General features: G+C 34.2%; 1 protein-coding gene across 1 annotated transcript in view; it reads right to left on the minus strand.

Annotated features, from left to right (window-relative positions):
- The window catches only part of RPS6KA3 (ribosomal protein S6 kinase A3), a 103,329-nt gene that overhangs the window by 23,657 nt on the left and 64,153 nt on the right, over positions 1 to 15,519 (minus strand). Inside the window, exons 11-15 of the mRNA XM_044670137.1 lie at positions 14,505 to 14,593; positions 14,301 to 14,365; positions 10,772 to 10,874; positions 6,401 to 6,525; positions 321 to 446 (exon numbers count right to left, since the gene is read on the minus strand). Of these exons, the coding sequence (XP_044526072.1) occupies positions 321 to 446; positions 6,401 to 6,525; positions 10,772 to 10,874; positions 14,301 to 14,365; positions 14,505 to 14,593 (508 nt within the window). The remainder of the gene's footprint in view (positions 1 to 320; positions 447 to 6,400; positions 6,526 to 10,771; positions 10,875 to 14,300; positions 14,366 to 14,504; positions 14,594 to 15,519) is intronic.

Genomic DNA, 15,519 nt, shown 5'->3' on the forward strand with positions numbered 1-15,519 from the left:
GAGGGGGAGAGGGACACTAGGTTTGACTGTAGCTTCATTTTTATTGACTTTAAGTTAAAAGTTCAAGTATAGAGAAATAGATAAAGGTTCCTTTCCATGTCTTAGAAATACTAACCTATCATAGGTCATAGGGTTATAATTCTCAATGACAATAGGTTAAAATAGATTTATAATAGTCATTAGACATCCAATTTGACTGTAACTTACTACAACAAATTTAAGATAGCCTTTTCTAAGAAGGACAGTAGTTCTTAATTACTACTGAAACACATGGATGAACTGTAAAAATGATATCAAAACAAAAAATTATAAATACATACCTTAACTGCATATTCCATATTTGTGACTTTATGTACACATCTCTTGCAAATAGAATAAGACCCAACTCCAATATCTTCTTTTACTTCATATCCATCAGTAAATTGAATACTGTTTCTGTGCAACTGCTACCAAAATAACATTATCAATCGATGAATGCTTCAACAAATATTATGATGTATTTTATAAGTAGGAAACGTATTTTTAAAAAACCTATTTATTGTCTATTTAAAATATTTCAAAAGGCTGCATCTTCTGTTTGAGGTTTTTAGACGAGGAACATAATCTTATGTATTAAACAGCATTGAAGAATTTTAATAGCTAGCATTTATATAGCTTTATAGTTATCTCATTTTATCCTCACAACAACTCTAGGAGGTAGGAGCTATTTATTATTTTTATTTTATAGGTGAAGAAACTAAAGCAGATAGAGGTTAGATGACTTGCTCAGGGTCATACAGCTAATATTTTAGGCTGAACTGAGGTTTTCCTGATTCTAGATCCAGTGCTGTATCCACTAAGTAGATGCCTTAATACTTCAAGTCAATGAATTTTGACAAACATTAATCTCTCAGTAAACCCACACTATAAATAAATTCAATAAAATATACAGCAAGGGATACATTTTTAAAGGGAAATTAAGAAAAAAATGAAAAAAAAATTAAGCAACAAAAAGTCTGCTTTTCTCAAATGAAGATTAATTTGCATACTGCTCTAGTCAGTAAGCAAAAATGCTTTTTTAAAAAAGCACCTCTAAATTAAGCTAATGAATAAGAGTAAGCTAGAAGTTAGGAATCTGGGTGTTGTGTGATCCCTACCAAATATCAGCAGCACTAATGAAAGGTGATGGGAAATTTATGTTCTTTAGCTATATGGGATGTGCAATGTCTTGTAAGCATTAAAGTCTTTCATAAACTGAGTCCAATTTATTTTTAGACTCATGATACCTCTTTTCAAAAGAATATAGTTAAAGTGGCCTTTCTCTGGGGTCCTCACACACACAGCAATTTATCTTCCATTTTTTTGTTTCCATGCCTTTGTAATCACTTTCCCACAAGCCATGAATACTCTTTCCTGGTTCTGTATTTACTCTAAATATGTATACACATATATGTACATGTTGTATGACCTCTGATAGAATGTCTATCTTTCTCTATGCATCTCCAAGGCCTAGGACAGTGCAACTAACATAAAAAGTGCTTAAAAAATTCTGATTGACAAAGCTGGAGGCTTTGAGCCTTCAATGTAAAGCTGTAATACAGGGAAACTGACTTATCATAAAATATCTTTAAGCAATGGAAAAAGAACTTTTCTAGGATAAAGAATATGCAAATATATAAAAACCAGTAAGAGTGAACCTTCATGGGTGTTGTGTATCAAGAAGCTATCTACTCTATCCACAATCCAATCTCTGGGGTAAAGGATCTGTCTATGTATCAAATATAAGTAAAAAACAATTTCGAAAATGAAAAACACAGATTAAGGTATGATAGCCGGGTTAGTTTATGGACCTTATTAACAGGTTTTGAAAACTATTAAAAAACTTTAATGCTAATTTCATAGATCAACTAAAGAAATTATAAAAAAGTAAAAGTAGATGGATGCTCTTTAAGAAACTGAGTTGAATTTTAAACTGTAAAAGCAACTATCAATTTACACAAAACATTGAAAATTTTTAATGACAAATTAATTTAAATTATGATAAGCTAGATGAATTATGAAACTTCTTATTTATAAAAGTCTTTCACTAATATTTGAAGCTTTTGGCTTTGAACAATTAATAGACTATTTGCTTAGAATTTCAAAGTTCAAAGTTCACAATGCAATTTACCAAAATACCTAAGTCTGTCAATGAAAAAATAATAATTTTAACTATATGCCCAATTAAAGACATTTCTGTTGAAAGAAAATGGAAGAAATTATTTCTAGTCTGCAGGTAAATAATATACAAGAAACCATTAAACATTAGGTAAAGTTCTTTTCACACATATAGATGAGTAAACAATATTTAAACATTGTTAAATGCTCTATTTTGGCAACTACTACAAAATAATTAACATTTAAAACCAGAAATTTAGACTTAGGGCTTTAATGTATTCTGATCCAACCCCATTATTTTATAAATAAGAAAATTAGGATCAGAGAGGTAAAATGGCTCTCCCAGGTCCCAGGGGTTCTAAGTGGCAGAGTTAAGATTTAAAACAAAATCCTCTCACTCAAAATCGTGTGCTCTTGTTACTGACTATGCTATTTCTCCATGAAAGCACTAAAGGATCTTTGAAAGCAGATTTTAATTCCAACTAGATGATATTTTAAGAACTTTAACAGGGGGTTAAGCTGGGTGGTTTAGTGGATTGAGAGCCAGGCCTAGAGATAGGAGATCCTAGGTTCAAATTTGGCCTCAGACACTTCCCAGCCGTGTGACTCTGGGCAAGTCATTTAACCCCCATTGCCTAGCCCTTACTGCTCTTCTGCCCTGGAACCAATACACAGTACCGATTCAAAGATGGAAGGGTAAGGGTTTAAAAAAAACAACAAAGGGGGCAGCTAGGTAGCTCAGTGGATTGAGAGCCAGGCCTAGAGACAGGAGGTCCTAGGTTCAAATCCGGCCTCAGACACTTCCCAGCTGTGTGACCGTGGGCAAGTCACTTGACCCCCATTGCCTACCCTTACCACTCTTCCACCTCTAAGTCAATACACAGAAGTTAAGGGTTTAAAAAAGGAAAAAAAAACAACAAAACTAACATACTTTATACTGACTAATCAATAATAGACAATTTTGAAATATGGTTAGTAGTGAAGCTAAATTAATTGCTACTTTAAAATCTAAAAAATGTAGACAGTCTTCCTGATGAAGAGTGTTTTGGACACAGGCATCAGCCTATATCTAGAGAGACTTATCTATCTCCAGTAGAGCTCAAAAAAAAAAAAAAAATCAGTGTTCCTTTAAAAATTATAAGTTTATGTTGAATTGGGTATGCCAAGCCCTAGATGCTCTGTATTCTTATACATAAACATAAGCTTTAGCATTTTTACATTTTCTTTCATACATAAATCACATGCTGACTGATACTATTTCCATGACATGGATTTTTCCTTTAAAAAATTTTTTTTCCTTGAAAGAAACATTCTGCAATGAGATTAAATATAAAACATAAGGCAGAGTTATCAGTTCTAAAAGCCAGGGCAAAAAAGATAAGACTTGATGACAAAAGCAACACTTAATACTGTGAGTAATTTGTAGACTATGCAAACAAAAAAAAAAACCAGCTAAAATTCAGTAATAACTTCAAGGAATAGATATATATATATGTATATATATGTATATGTACACATGTTTTATTGTAGTGAAATTTAGTTCAAATTAATATTTAAAATCCTATTTCCCAAGCTAGAGAACCTGCAGATTAAAGAGAAATGAAATTTGGATTATCAAATTAAGAGAGTTATTCCAAATTCCACTAGGAAAGAGAGATATTAAACATATATGCACAAACTGTTGTTTTGACTGTTCAGGGTGGTTAAGTTAAGTAGAATTAAGGAAAGCTGACTGATTGGTACTCATTGGCCAAATTGAAACTCAACAATCCTCATCTCATCTGGATACAAACAGTCCTAGTCAACAAGCATTTCTTTAGCACCTACTATGTGCCAGGCACTGTGCTAAGAGATAAAAACATTTTCTGTTCTCAAGGAGCTCACAAATGACCTTTTTAATATAGTGGCTGTTAGAGGGATTTGAGAAAATAAGTGTTTTCAAGAAACACTTTTTTGAATAGAATTTGTTACAATTATTTTCTGGGAAATATGTTATCAAAAAGAGATTTTATAGTACAATGGAGTTGCTTGATACAATTAACATTGGGAAGGACCAGACATATTTTAAGATAGTAATTTTAAAGAAAGTTTTTATTTATATAATTATTAATGACAATAATAGCTAAATTTTAGATAGTGATTTGAGGTTTGCAAAGCACTTTACATATATTTTCTCATTTGAGTCTCATGATAGGCTTGTGGTGGTGTTTGTTGTTCAGTTGTTTTAGCTATGTATGACCCCATTTGGGGTTTTCTTGGCAAAGATATTAGAGTGATTTGCCATTTCCTTCTCATCTCATTTTACAGATGAGCAACTGAAACAAACCTGATTAAATGACTGGCCTAAGGTTGCACAGCTACCTGAGTCCAGATTTGAACTCAGAAAGATGAGCCTTCCTGACTCTAGGCTTATTACTCTGTCTACTTTGCCACTTAGTTGCCTGTGAGGTAGATGCTACTAATACTTCCATTTTATAGATGAAGAAACTGGGACAAAGAGAAGTCAAGTGATGCACAGAGTTGAAAGCATCTATGAGTCTACCTGACTTCTAAGTCCAGGGCTAGTATTCAATATGCCATGTTGCCTTTTATACTTTAAGACTACTAAACTGATGAGTCTAAGATTTGAATTTATATAATAAACTTGCTTATAACAGGATTCTATTCTACTTACTTTTAGTTACTGCTAAATTTGTGGCTAAAACTAGCATAATACCTTCCATTCAATAGTTTCTCAAATATTTATTAAAAGTACATTAACAGGGGCAGCTGGGTAGCTCAGTGGTTTGAGAGCTAGGGCTAGAGACGGGAGGTCCTAGGTTCAAATCCAGCCTCAGACACTTCTCAGCTGTGTGACCCTGGGCAAGTCACTTGACCCCCATTGCCCACCCTTACCACTCTTCCACCTAGGAGCCAAATACAGAGAAGTTAAAGGTTTTTTAAAAAAAGGACATTAACAATTTAAAAAGTTCTTTAGGGAAAATGTTTATAAATAGCTCATTTATTATGTAAAGTTTCTCTATTTAGTTGCCTTAAATCGACGCTAATTATTGACAGCATTAAGCCAAAATTTGAAGGCTAAATATTTCATCATATTGCATTTACTTTAAAGAATTGATTACACTCTTAAATCATTATAAAATCCATGTTGAATAATGGACTTCTCTACAATGCAAGAATCCAGAGCAAGGCTGAGGGACTTAGGAGAAAGAAAACTAGCCGCATTCAGAGGAAGAATTGTGGGAGGAGAAACACAGAGGAAAAACAACTGCTTGAATACATGGGCTGCTGGGAATATTATTGGGGATGAAGACACTAAACGAAAACTCTAGCCCAACTATCAATAATATGGAATTAGGGCTTGATCAATGATGCATAAAATACAGTGGAATTGTGTTGGCTAAGGGGGGTTAGGGGAGTTTGAGGAGAGGGAAAGAACATGAAACATGTAAATATGGGAAAATATTAAAACTAAAATCCATGTTGACCTTCTACCAAAAACACTAAGATGAAATATTGTTTCCCAATACTAGTAAAAGTTAAAGTTCGCATGATACCTGGAAGAGGATAAAAATGATATAATAAAATTCATTGCTTTAAGCATCATTCCTTCTATAAGGACAAATTCTTAATTCATTAGAGTACAATCTCTTATTAAAAAAAGAAATAAAACAAAATACCACTTGTTTTTTTATATCTTTCATACTTTTTAAATTATATACGGGGATAGAAAAGTAATAATTATGGGGTATTGCCTTTAAGTATATGACATTGGGATTGGGGAGTCTTCATGGTTCATACTAACTCATTCCTCTGAAAATCTTCTGTTCAAGTATACATGAAAACAATTTATTGTAGGTCATATTACTTTTGGGTTTCTTTATCATTTATAAAAAGCAAAGGTACCAGTGGAATTCAGTTCACCAGAACTTTCTTGGTGAGCCAATGGTAGAACAAGTAGAAAGGCCACCTAGTCCTGAAAAGAGCCTTGGAAGGATGGTGGTAATAATGCTTACTGCAATTTTCAAAAAAATTCCATTCAGCAATCAAATGTTTTTCCACATTCTGGTTGGTGTAGGTTCTTGCAGATCTTGTCTATGTTAAATGAAGTATTTCTTAGATGATGCCAAATTTTTGCACCACTGACATAAATCTAATTTTAAACAGTCTTTATTATAAAAGACAAGGTAAAACCCAACTTATAACCTATATAATAAAGTTAATTTTATCTAAGATTGGATTTGTTATTTAGCAATGCACTTACTTGGACAATTGAATGTACTCCCACTGTCTGCATTGCTTGACTTTCATCATCAGATGTGATAGCTACAAAACTGAATCCTCGAAAAAGCTGATGTGCATTAGCACTAGGTGGAATGCCAGGTGAATCTGAGGATAAGAAAATGGTTACTAGGAACATTCAAGGAAGCACCATTTTAGGCTCTTTATGATCTACAACTACAAGAGGTCTATATAAAATATCACATAAGAATCATAAAAATCTCAATTGTTGGTTTGAATCAAATTGTTGCTTGAGCATGTGTGTACCCACCACCCCCATATGCACTGCTCTACATCCATAGCCCCAACTTGTGCAAAGAAGTGGGTGGAGGAGCTGCCTTCCCATAAAGCTTTTATGAAGGGCTTTTAAAGTCAAATTGAGAAGTTAACATTTTACCTTGCAGGATCTGCCATCTATTAACAGAAAGATATGGATGGATCTGGGTTTAAGGAAAGAAAATCACTTTGTCATCTGTATGGTGGATGTAATAGAATGAGCATGCCTCTTAACCATAGGTGACCCTTAGGGCTCTGTCCTGGCCCTCTGCTCTTCCCCTCCACTATCTCCCCTGATGATCTCATCATCTCCCCTAGATTAAATTATCATCTCTGAACTAATGATTCTTAGATTTACTTATCTAGCCCTAACCTCTCTCACATCTCCAACTAACAATTAGGCTTCTTAAATTGGATGTCTCACAGACTCAACAGGCACAAATCATTATTTCCACCCCACCTTGATCTTTCCCTCTTCTGAACTCTTCCCTATTACTACTGAAGTTATTATTCTTCCAGTCACTCAACTTTATAACCTAGATGCTATCCTGTACTTTTCATTGTTCCCCACCCCCACAATATCCAATCTGCTGTCAAGTAGTTCCAATTTTGTCTTCTAACAACTCTCATGTATACCTTCTTCTGACACTGTTGCTCATCCTTGTGCAGACTCTCATCATCTTACTCATCTTACATCATCAGGCTATTACAATAGCCTGAGGGTTAGTCTCTCCCTTTCAATTTTCTTCCTCTACTTAGAGGTCAAAGTTATTTCCCCAAAATTCAGGTTCAACCATGTCCCCATTTCTACTTAATAAAACTCTACTGGACCTCTATCATTTCTTATATCAAATATAGTTCTTTACTTGGTGTTCAGAAAATTTCATAACTACAGTTCTGCCCATCCTCCTCTCTTCCCCCAGCCAACTTAGATCACATCCAGGTCCTCTTCAAATCAAATGACACTAGATCCTTTGTTATTCCTCAAACAAGACACTTCACTTCCAATTCCAGGCATTTTCAATGTTTCTTTCTCCTGCCTATAATTTTCTTCTTATATCTGACTCTTGGCTTCTTTAAAGTTCCAGATACAATCTCACCTTTTATAAGTAGTCTATCCTAATCCCCCTTAATGTTAATGCCTTCCCTCTGTTAATATTATCTAATTAATCCTGTATATATCTTGTTTGCATTTGTCTCTCCCACTAAACTATGAGCTCCTTGAGCAGGGACATTTGTCTTTCCTGCTAGAGGGGACTAACCACAACAGCACAGATTGGACTAGATGAGTTTGGTCCCCGGTTATTCCTACCCAGATAGCAGATTAAACTGAGACCTTATTACTGATAATTTCTTCCATTATCAAACCTGCTGGCCTAGGGGAGGTAAGATTGAAAATTAGGAATATTTTGAATAATTTTGGTCTGGGAACTCTTATTAAACCGGATTAGGAAAATAGATGATTTCCATTGCATGGTGTGCAAATTGCATGTGCATGTATATATGTATATATATTTTGGTAAATGATATTGATCATTAAGTACCCAGAACAAGAGTTTTTTCCTTTTTTTCACTGATCAACAAAGTGATATGGCAATTATCTTTCCTTGGAGATACAGTTTTTATATTACATAATATCTTTGGTATCCATGCTCAAGAAAGCAAAAAAAAAAAAAAAGTTTATTTACATTCTCCTGGAATAGGGGTAGTCTAGGCAAAGTACATAAAGAAGAGTAATATATATTCTGGACCTAGATAATAAAAGGCTTTGAATACTAAAGAGTGGATCTTATATTTTATGCTATAAATAGTGTCACAGGGCAATGACAAAGTAAGACTTGGGTTTTAGGAATATGACTTTGGCAGTTTTGTGAAAGATTGATTGGAGAGAGGAGAGTCATAGTTCACATGCAAATAAAGACCTGAATTAGGTTGTAGTAGAAAGGAAGTAATGTGGAAGATGTAGAGATTAAAAATCTGAAAAATTTGGAAGCTGATTGGGCATAAGGGATAAGGTGGATTGAAGAGCCAAGGATGATTTTGGAACCTTGGAAGAATGATGGTAACCCTGACAGAAATAGTGAAGTAAGGAAGTGGGGTGGGTTTAGGGAGAAAGATAAGATGTTTCAGATGCATGAAATCTGAGGAACTTATGGGACACAAAGTAAGAAATATGTAGAAGGTAGTTAATAAGCTCATGAAAGAAAGTAATGGTGGATAAACAGAATTTAGAATCATCCATAGAGATTATAATTGAACCATAGGAACTGATAAGATCACCATGAGAAGGTATAGAAAGAAAAAAGGAGAGGTTCCAGGACAGATACTAGTGGGGAGAGATATCAATAATTAGGGAACAGTACATATGATGATTGAGCAGAGACCGAACACTCAAAGGTACTATTCTTTCTCTCCAAAGTTTCCACTTATTTTTATTCCCTCCTTAACAAAAATTATGAAAACAGTTTAACTTTTTGGTTGTTGCTTTAAGTGGCTTTCAAAATATTCTAAGAGGATTTTTTAGCTTAGTTTCTAGCTCAGTTAGAAAAGCAGTGTGGCATAGTGGACAGAAAACCAGCTTCAGAGCCATGAAGACATGGGTTCAAATTCTACATCTGAGACATACTGGCTGGAAGTCTGGACAAATTATTTAAATCTCTCAGTGCTCTTGGCAATTCCCTAAGATGCTACATAGAAGAGAGGTTAATGACTTACTTTGGTAAAGAGTTTCCTCACCCTGGAATTCACTATGCCAGTAAAATTAAATTCCTCCCTAGGCCTACTCCCTAAAATTCCATTTTTGCAATAAGCTCCAAAGGAATCTCTTTCTAGGAAATTTGTATGTACCAGGAGCAATGTCAGTTAGGTCTATCTTTCAGATCCAGAGAAATTTAAGAAATGTAGTTCCTTTAATTCTCACTTCTCAATAGAGCACTGGAAAAGCATTTGAGAAATAACAAGAATTTCACTGTATGACTCATCTTGAAGTTATCTCATCTCAAATAAAGTTCAAGTGATATTTGAAGTTTGAATTCAACAACAGCTTAGAGTTGTTTTTTTTTTTTTTTTAAGACCCTTGAGTTTATTAGTAAAAGGAATTCCTGATGAGGAAACTTCACCACTGTCCTCTGGCACTTGCTTTATAAATGTAAAGGCTCAGAGAGCTACTCAGGGCACTGAGAAGGTAAGTGATTTGCCTCGGGTCACAGAGTTAGTATGTATCAGAGATGAGATTGGAATCCCAGTCTTCCTGACTCTATTCACCACATTAGATTGCCTCTTTAAATTATACATTATTGTTATTGTATAAATTTTTCTCTTGGTTCTGCATTTTTTCCACATCAATTCAGTCTTCTCAGAACCTTCTCCTTCATAATTTCTCACAGAACAATACCATTCTATTATATTCACATGCCATAGTGAGTTAGCCATTTCCCTGCTTGATATGTATCACCTAAGTTTCAGTTCTGCTACCACAAAAAAGAATAGCTATAAATATTTTTTTCCATATGGGTCCTGCCCTTTGATTGCCTTGGGAGTATAGATCTAGTAGTAGCAGTATTACTGAGTCATAGGATCAAACAGTTTGGTAACTTCTGGGATAAAATCCTGCAATGCTTTCCAGAATAGCTGGGCCAGTTCACAGCTCCACCAATAGAATCACTTGTAATTATAAAGGATACTGTTATGTGCTGCAAATACATATTTTTCAATGGTTAGAGGTTAATTAAAAGCTTTACCAAATAGAAATTATTTTAAGTAGTACCATAGTTTTGGTAACCGGATAAGGTAAGAACACAGGGGATATGTTGAAATATTTTCCAACCAGTTATGTATATATAATCAAACAAATAAAGACAAGGAAAGTAAGGCATTTATCAAGATTAGTATATGTGGATAAAAGATTTTTAAAAATGATATTTCAATACTGATCAAGTTTATATAATTACTTATGTAACTTACTTGATTGCACATGAAAAAAATTTTTGAAAAGCATAAGGTAAAATGGGGGGGGGAGGTTTGGCTGCAGTTTATATTCTGTCTGCCCTTTCCCTTCCCCATCTCCTTTCCCTTTTACCTTTTGGAGTTTTTGCAGTAAATTCAGGATCAAAATAAAATGTGTCTTCAGGTCTACCAGTTGCAGGCTTAAAGGGTGGAAGAATTTCTCTTCTATACAATTTCTAAAGTAGAAGAAATATAAATTATACCCTTTATATTCGTATATGTAGTTAACTACAAAAAATATTTAGAATCACAAGGTATTAAGAGAAAGAAAGTAGAATATCTTGTCTCAGTTATATAATGGGTAAGGCAAAGGAAATGTTAAAGTAAGTCTAAAACAGTTTAAGAGTCAACTAATTCAAGAACAACAAATGACAAAGATGGTTAGTTAAATGGTATTGTAGAAAAAAACACCAGATTTGAAGTGAGGAGAACTGGATTTTGACCCCATCTTTGGTACTTATTATTTTTGTGACCTTGTGTCACTACTTTTCAGGGCCTCCTTTATAAAATGAGTGGTTAAACTAGATGATATATAAAATTCATTCTTGGGCCTAAATAATGTGAAAAATGATTCTATGAAGTCAGTGAAGTGGGGAAGCCAAAGTTAAAAAGGAAGGAGAGTCTGAAACAAGGGTAGAGAACAGAAGAATGGGTAAGAAGTAGAGAGCCAGAAAGCTGAGAAAGCCTAACCCAAGTGATTCAGCAAGATCTTTATACTGCATACTCAATTCAATAAGTTACTTATCAAATCTCTACACTACATGCCAAGTCCAAATCTTTAGGCAAGAGTTGCAAAGGAAAAAACCCCAACAAAACTAGTCTTGACCTTAAGAAGTTTACATTTTAATCATAATAATGGTTAGACCAACTCAGTTTTTATTTATTAAGTGGTTTTCTTATATTCAATTTTGTTAATCTCACCTTTAATTTTTAGGATTTCCAATTTGGTATTTAATTGGGGATTTTAAATTTGTTCTTTTTTTTTTTTTTTATTGTATACCTAATTCATTGATCTATTCTTTATCTACTGATATAAGCACTTATAGAGATATAAATTTCCTCTAATTACTGCTTTTGCTGTATCTCAAAGTTTTGATATATTGTCTTATCATTTTCTTTAATAAAGTAATTATTTTTAGAACTTGTTTCTTAGCCCACTCATTCTTTTTTTTTTTTAAACCCTTACCTTCCTTCTTGGAATCAGTACTGTGTATTGGCTCCAAGGCAGAAGGGTGGTAAGGGGAGGCAATGGGGGTCAAGTGACTTGCCCAGGGTCACACGGCTGGGAAGTGTCTGAGGCCAGATTTGAACCTAGGACCTCCCGTCTCTAGGCCTGGCTCTCAATCCCCACTCATTTTTTAAAATTAAATTATTTAGTCTCCAATTCTGTTTCCATTGTCCCTTATTAAATATAATTTTTATTGCATTGTGATCTAAAAAGGATGCATTTAATAATTCTGCTTTTCTTCATTAAATGATGAATGAAGATTTTTATCTTAATATATGGTTAACTTTTGTAAAGTACTGTATAGTGCTGAGAAAAAGGTACATTCCTTTCTATTCCTGTTCAATTCTCTCCAGATAGTTATCTATCTAGCTTATCCAAGATTTTATTTATTTCCTCGATTTCTTTTTCATTTTTTTGGTTAAATTTATCTAATTCTGAGAGGGGAAGGTTAAAATCCCCACTATGTCATTTATTTCTACCTGTAATTCCTTTAAAAATCTGGATACTTTGACATCACCACATAGTTTTAGTATTAATGCTTCATTATCTATGATGCCTTTTAACATAATGTAGTTTCTATGTTTATCTCTTTTTTCTAGCCATAACTTTGTCTGAGATCATTATTGCTATCCCTGCCTGTTTTATTTATTTTTTGGATTGGCTGAAGCATAATATGTTTTATTCTATGTGTGTCACTTGTTTTCAAATGTGTTTCTTGTACGCAATGTATTGTAGGTTTGGATTTTTGATCTGTTCTGCTGTTTCCATTTTATGAGTGAACGAATTTCATTCACCTTCAAAGTTATAATTAATATTTGTCTATTTCTTGCTGTTTTACTTTTTTTCACTGTTTTTCCTTCTCTGCTTCTCTTTTTATCTTATGCTTCCTTAAAAGTCTTAATTTTCTTTTAACTATTACCTCCCTAGTCCCTACTTTTTCATGAGAACAATATCTTGACAAGTAAATTACATATTAAGATAAAGGCACAGCATAGAGTGTCTAGTAAGGAGGTCAATTTTTTTTTTGGGGGGGGGACACTGAATATCTAGAGAACAATATGTATAATTACTTTTGAAAGACAAGCTGGATACTGCAAGGGGTCATAGGAGTCAAATGGAGGCTGAGCAACAGAAGGTTATGGAAGCTAATCTTGAGCAGTGTAATGACACAGTCAGACCTATGCTTTAGGAATATGATTTTGATAGTTACAAGGAGGATGAATGGAGAGGAAAGTGACTGTTGGATTCAAGGAGACCAATTAAAAGGCTATTGCATTAGTCTACCCAAGAAATAATAAGGACTTGAATTAAAGGCATTATGGTATGAATAAAAAAGGAAGGCCTTGATCTATGTAATGTAGCATGTAGAATCAACAAGACTTGGCATCTGCATAGATACACTGTACATATTGTTCTTAAATTGTACTTATTATTCTAGTAGAATGCAGGCTACCTAAGGCATCGTTTTGTCTTTCTCTAGGACTTAGGTCACTTACCTGTACCCAGCATGCAGTTAATAAGTGTTTCCTGATTGATATGGTAAAAGGGGTGAGTGAGAATGAGAAATATAAAGGTATGATCCTTGGATTATGATCTTGAGTGAATGGAAGGATGATGGTGTCCTCCATATAAATAGAGAAGTTTGGAGGAAAACTGGGTCTAGAGGAAAGATACTGAGTTCTGTTTTGCACATGTTGGTTTTATGAAACAATGGGACATGTGCATGACAATAACTAGAAAGCAGTTGGAGATAACGGACTGGAGTTTGGAAGACAGATTCACAATGGATATAGAGATCTGTGAGTTAACTACTTAAGTTTAATATTTGAAGCCATGGATGCTGATAAGATCATCAAAAAAAAAAAAAAAAGAGTATATGAAGATAAAGATGGTCTAAGATATACCCTTGTGGTAACATTGATAAATATGAGGAAGTCCACTGATTATAGAGCTGGCATCATTTCCTTTAAAACAAAAAAATCTTCCCTTCTATCTTAGAATTAATAATAAGTATCAGTTCCCATGCTAAAAAAGTAACAGGGATGAGGCAATTAGGGTTAAGTGACTTGCCCAGTGTCACACAGCTAGGAAGTAACTGAGACTATATCTGAACCTAAATTCTCCTGCCTCTGGGACTGGCACTATAGATACTGAGCCACCTATTTGCCCTTACTGGCATCATTCTAATTGGTGTGAGGCAACTGTTATGCACTGAACTTTGGGCAGAACTTAGAGGCAATCTACTTTAAGCTCCTCATTTTAAAGATCAGAAAACTAAACTTTGGATATTAAATGTGCCGTGTCCCAGGTCTTTCCACTTATATTTGTAATACAATGCTTTCCTATTAAAGCATAACTTTATTAAGATACTTACATTCCAGTCTATCGTGGAGAAAAATGAATGCCTTTTAATTTCTTCAACTCCATCCGGCCCTGCTCCTATCAAAAGTCATGGAGATTAGTTGCTCACTTCACATCAAGCAAGTATTTATTTATTTATTATTATTAATTTACTCCATCAAATAGTTGGCTCAAAACCATAACATAATCGTTTCAAAAAAAGTAAAAAAAAGTTTACCTAATCTGTTTGCAGGATTTCGTTTGAAAAGCATGCGTAAAAGACTCTGTGCTTCAGGGCTTAAAAACTGTGGCATTCCAAGTTTGGCTCTAAAAATTAAAAAATTTTTAGTAAATAATCAATTTCTGTACCACTATTTCCCAGTGTTTCTTCAAAAGCTATAAGCTAGGGGGCAGCTGGATAGCTCAGTGGATTGAGAGTCAGGAGGTCCTAGGTTCAAATCTGGCCTCAGACACTTCCCAGCTGTGTGACCTTGGGTAAGTCACTTGACCCCCATTGCCCACCCTTACCACTCTTCCACCTAGGAGCCAATACACAGAAGTTAAGGGTTAAAAAAAAAAAAAAAGTGATAAGCTAGGGAAAATGGATATTTATTTGGTTTTATAAAAAGATTAAAAATAATTTTATTTAATTTCAACATCTAGAAAATGGATACAACAAAATATAATTCTTTCATTTATTAAAAATTATCATTGCAAGTTACATATATTTTTTTAAACCCTTACCTTCCGTCTTGGAGTTAATACTGTGAATTGGCTCCAAGACAGAAGAGTGCTAAGGCCTAGGCAATGGGGGTCAAGTGACTTGCTCAGGGTCACACAGGTGGGAAGTGTCTGAGGCCAGATTTGAATCTAGGACCTCCCATCTTTAGGTCTGGCTCTCAATCACTGATTCATTTTATTAAAGTTAAAATAGTTCACTGTAGTCCTATTATATGACATTCAATTTGACTCTGGATCCTGGAAAGCCCTTACAGTGGAGCACAAACATCTATAAGTGCTACAAAGCTGATGAAGAACTTATATTCTATGATCAACTCTGTTTATTTTATGACCATTATAGTTCAAATTAGAGCCATACCTCATCATGTGGGTGCAGTGGGATGCATTTTTGAGCTACAGCAACTTCTGAAGATTAACTAACAAATTGTAAAGGAGTTATAATTGGCATTAGAGGAGGAAGTGCCATCTTTGCAGTACAAAATATATAGTTAGCATTTATAGTATAGTATAAA

This window comes from Gracilinanus agilis, chromosome 3, assembly GCF_016433145.1.
Source record: "Gracilinanus agilis isolate LMUSP501 chromosome 3, AgileGrace, whole genome shotgun sequence".
NCBI lineage: Eukaryota > Metazoa > Chordata > Mammalia > Didelphimorphia > Didelphidae > Gracilinanus > Gracilinanus agilis.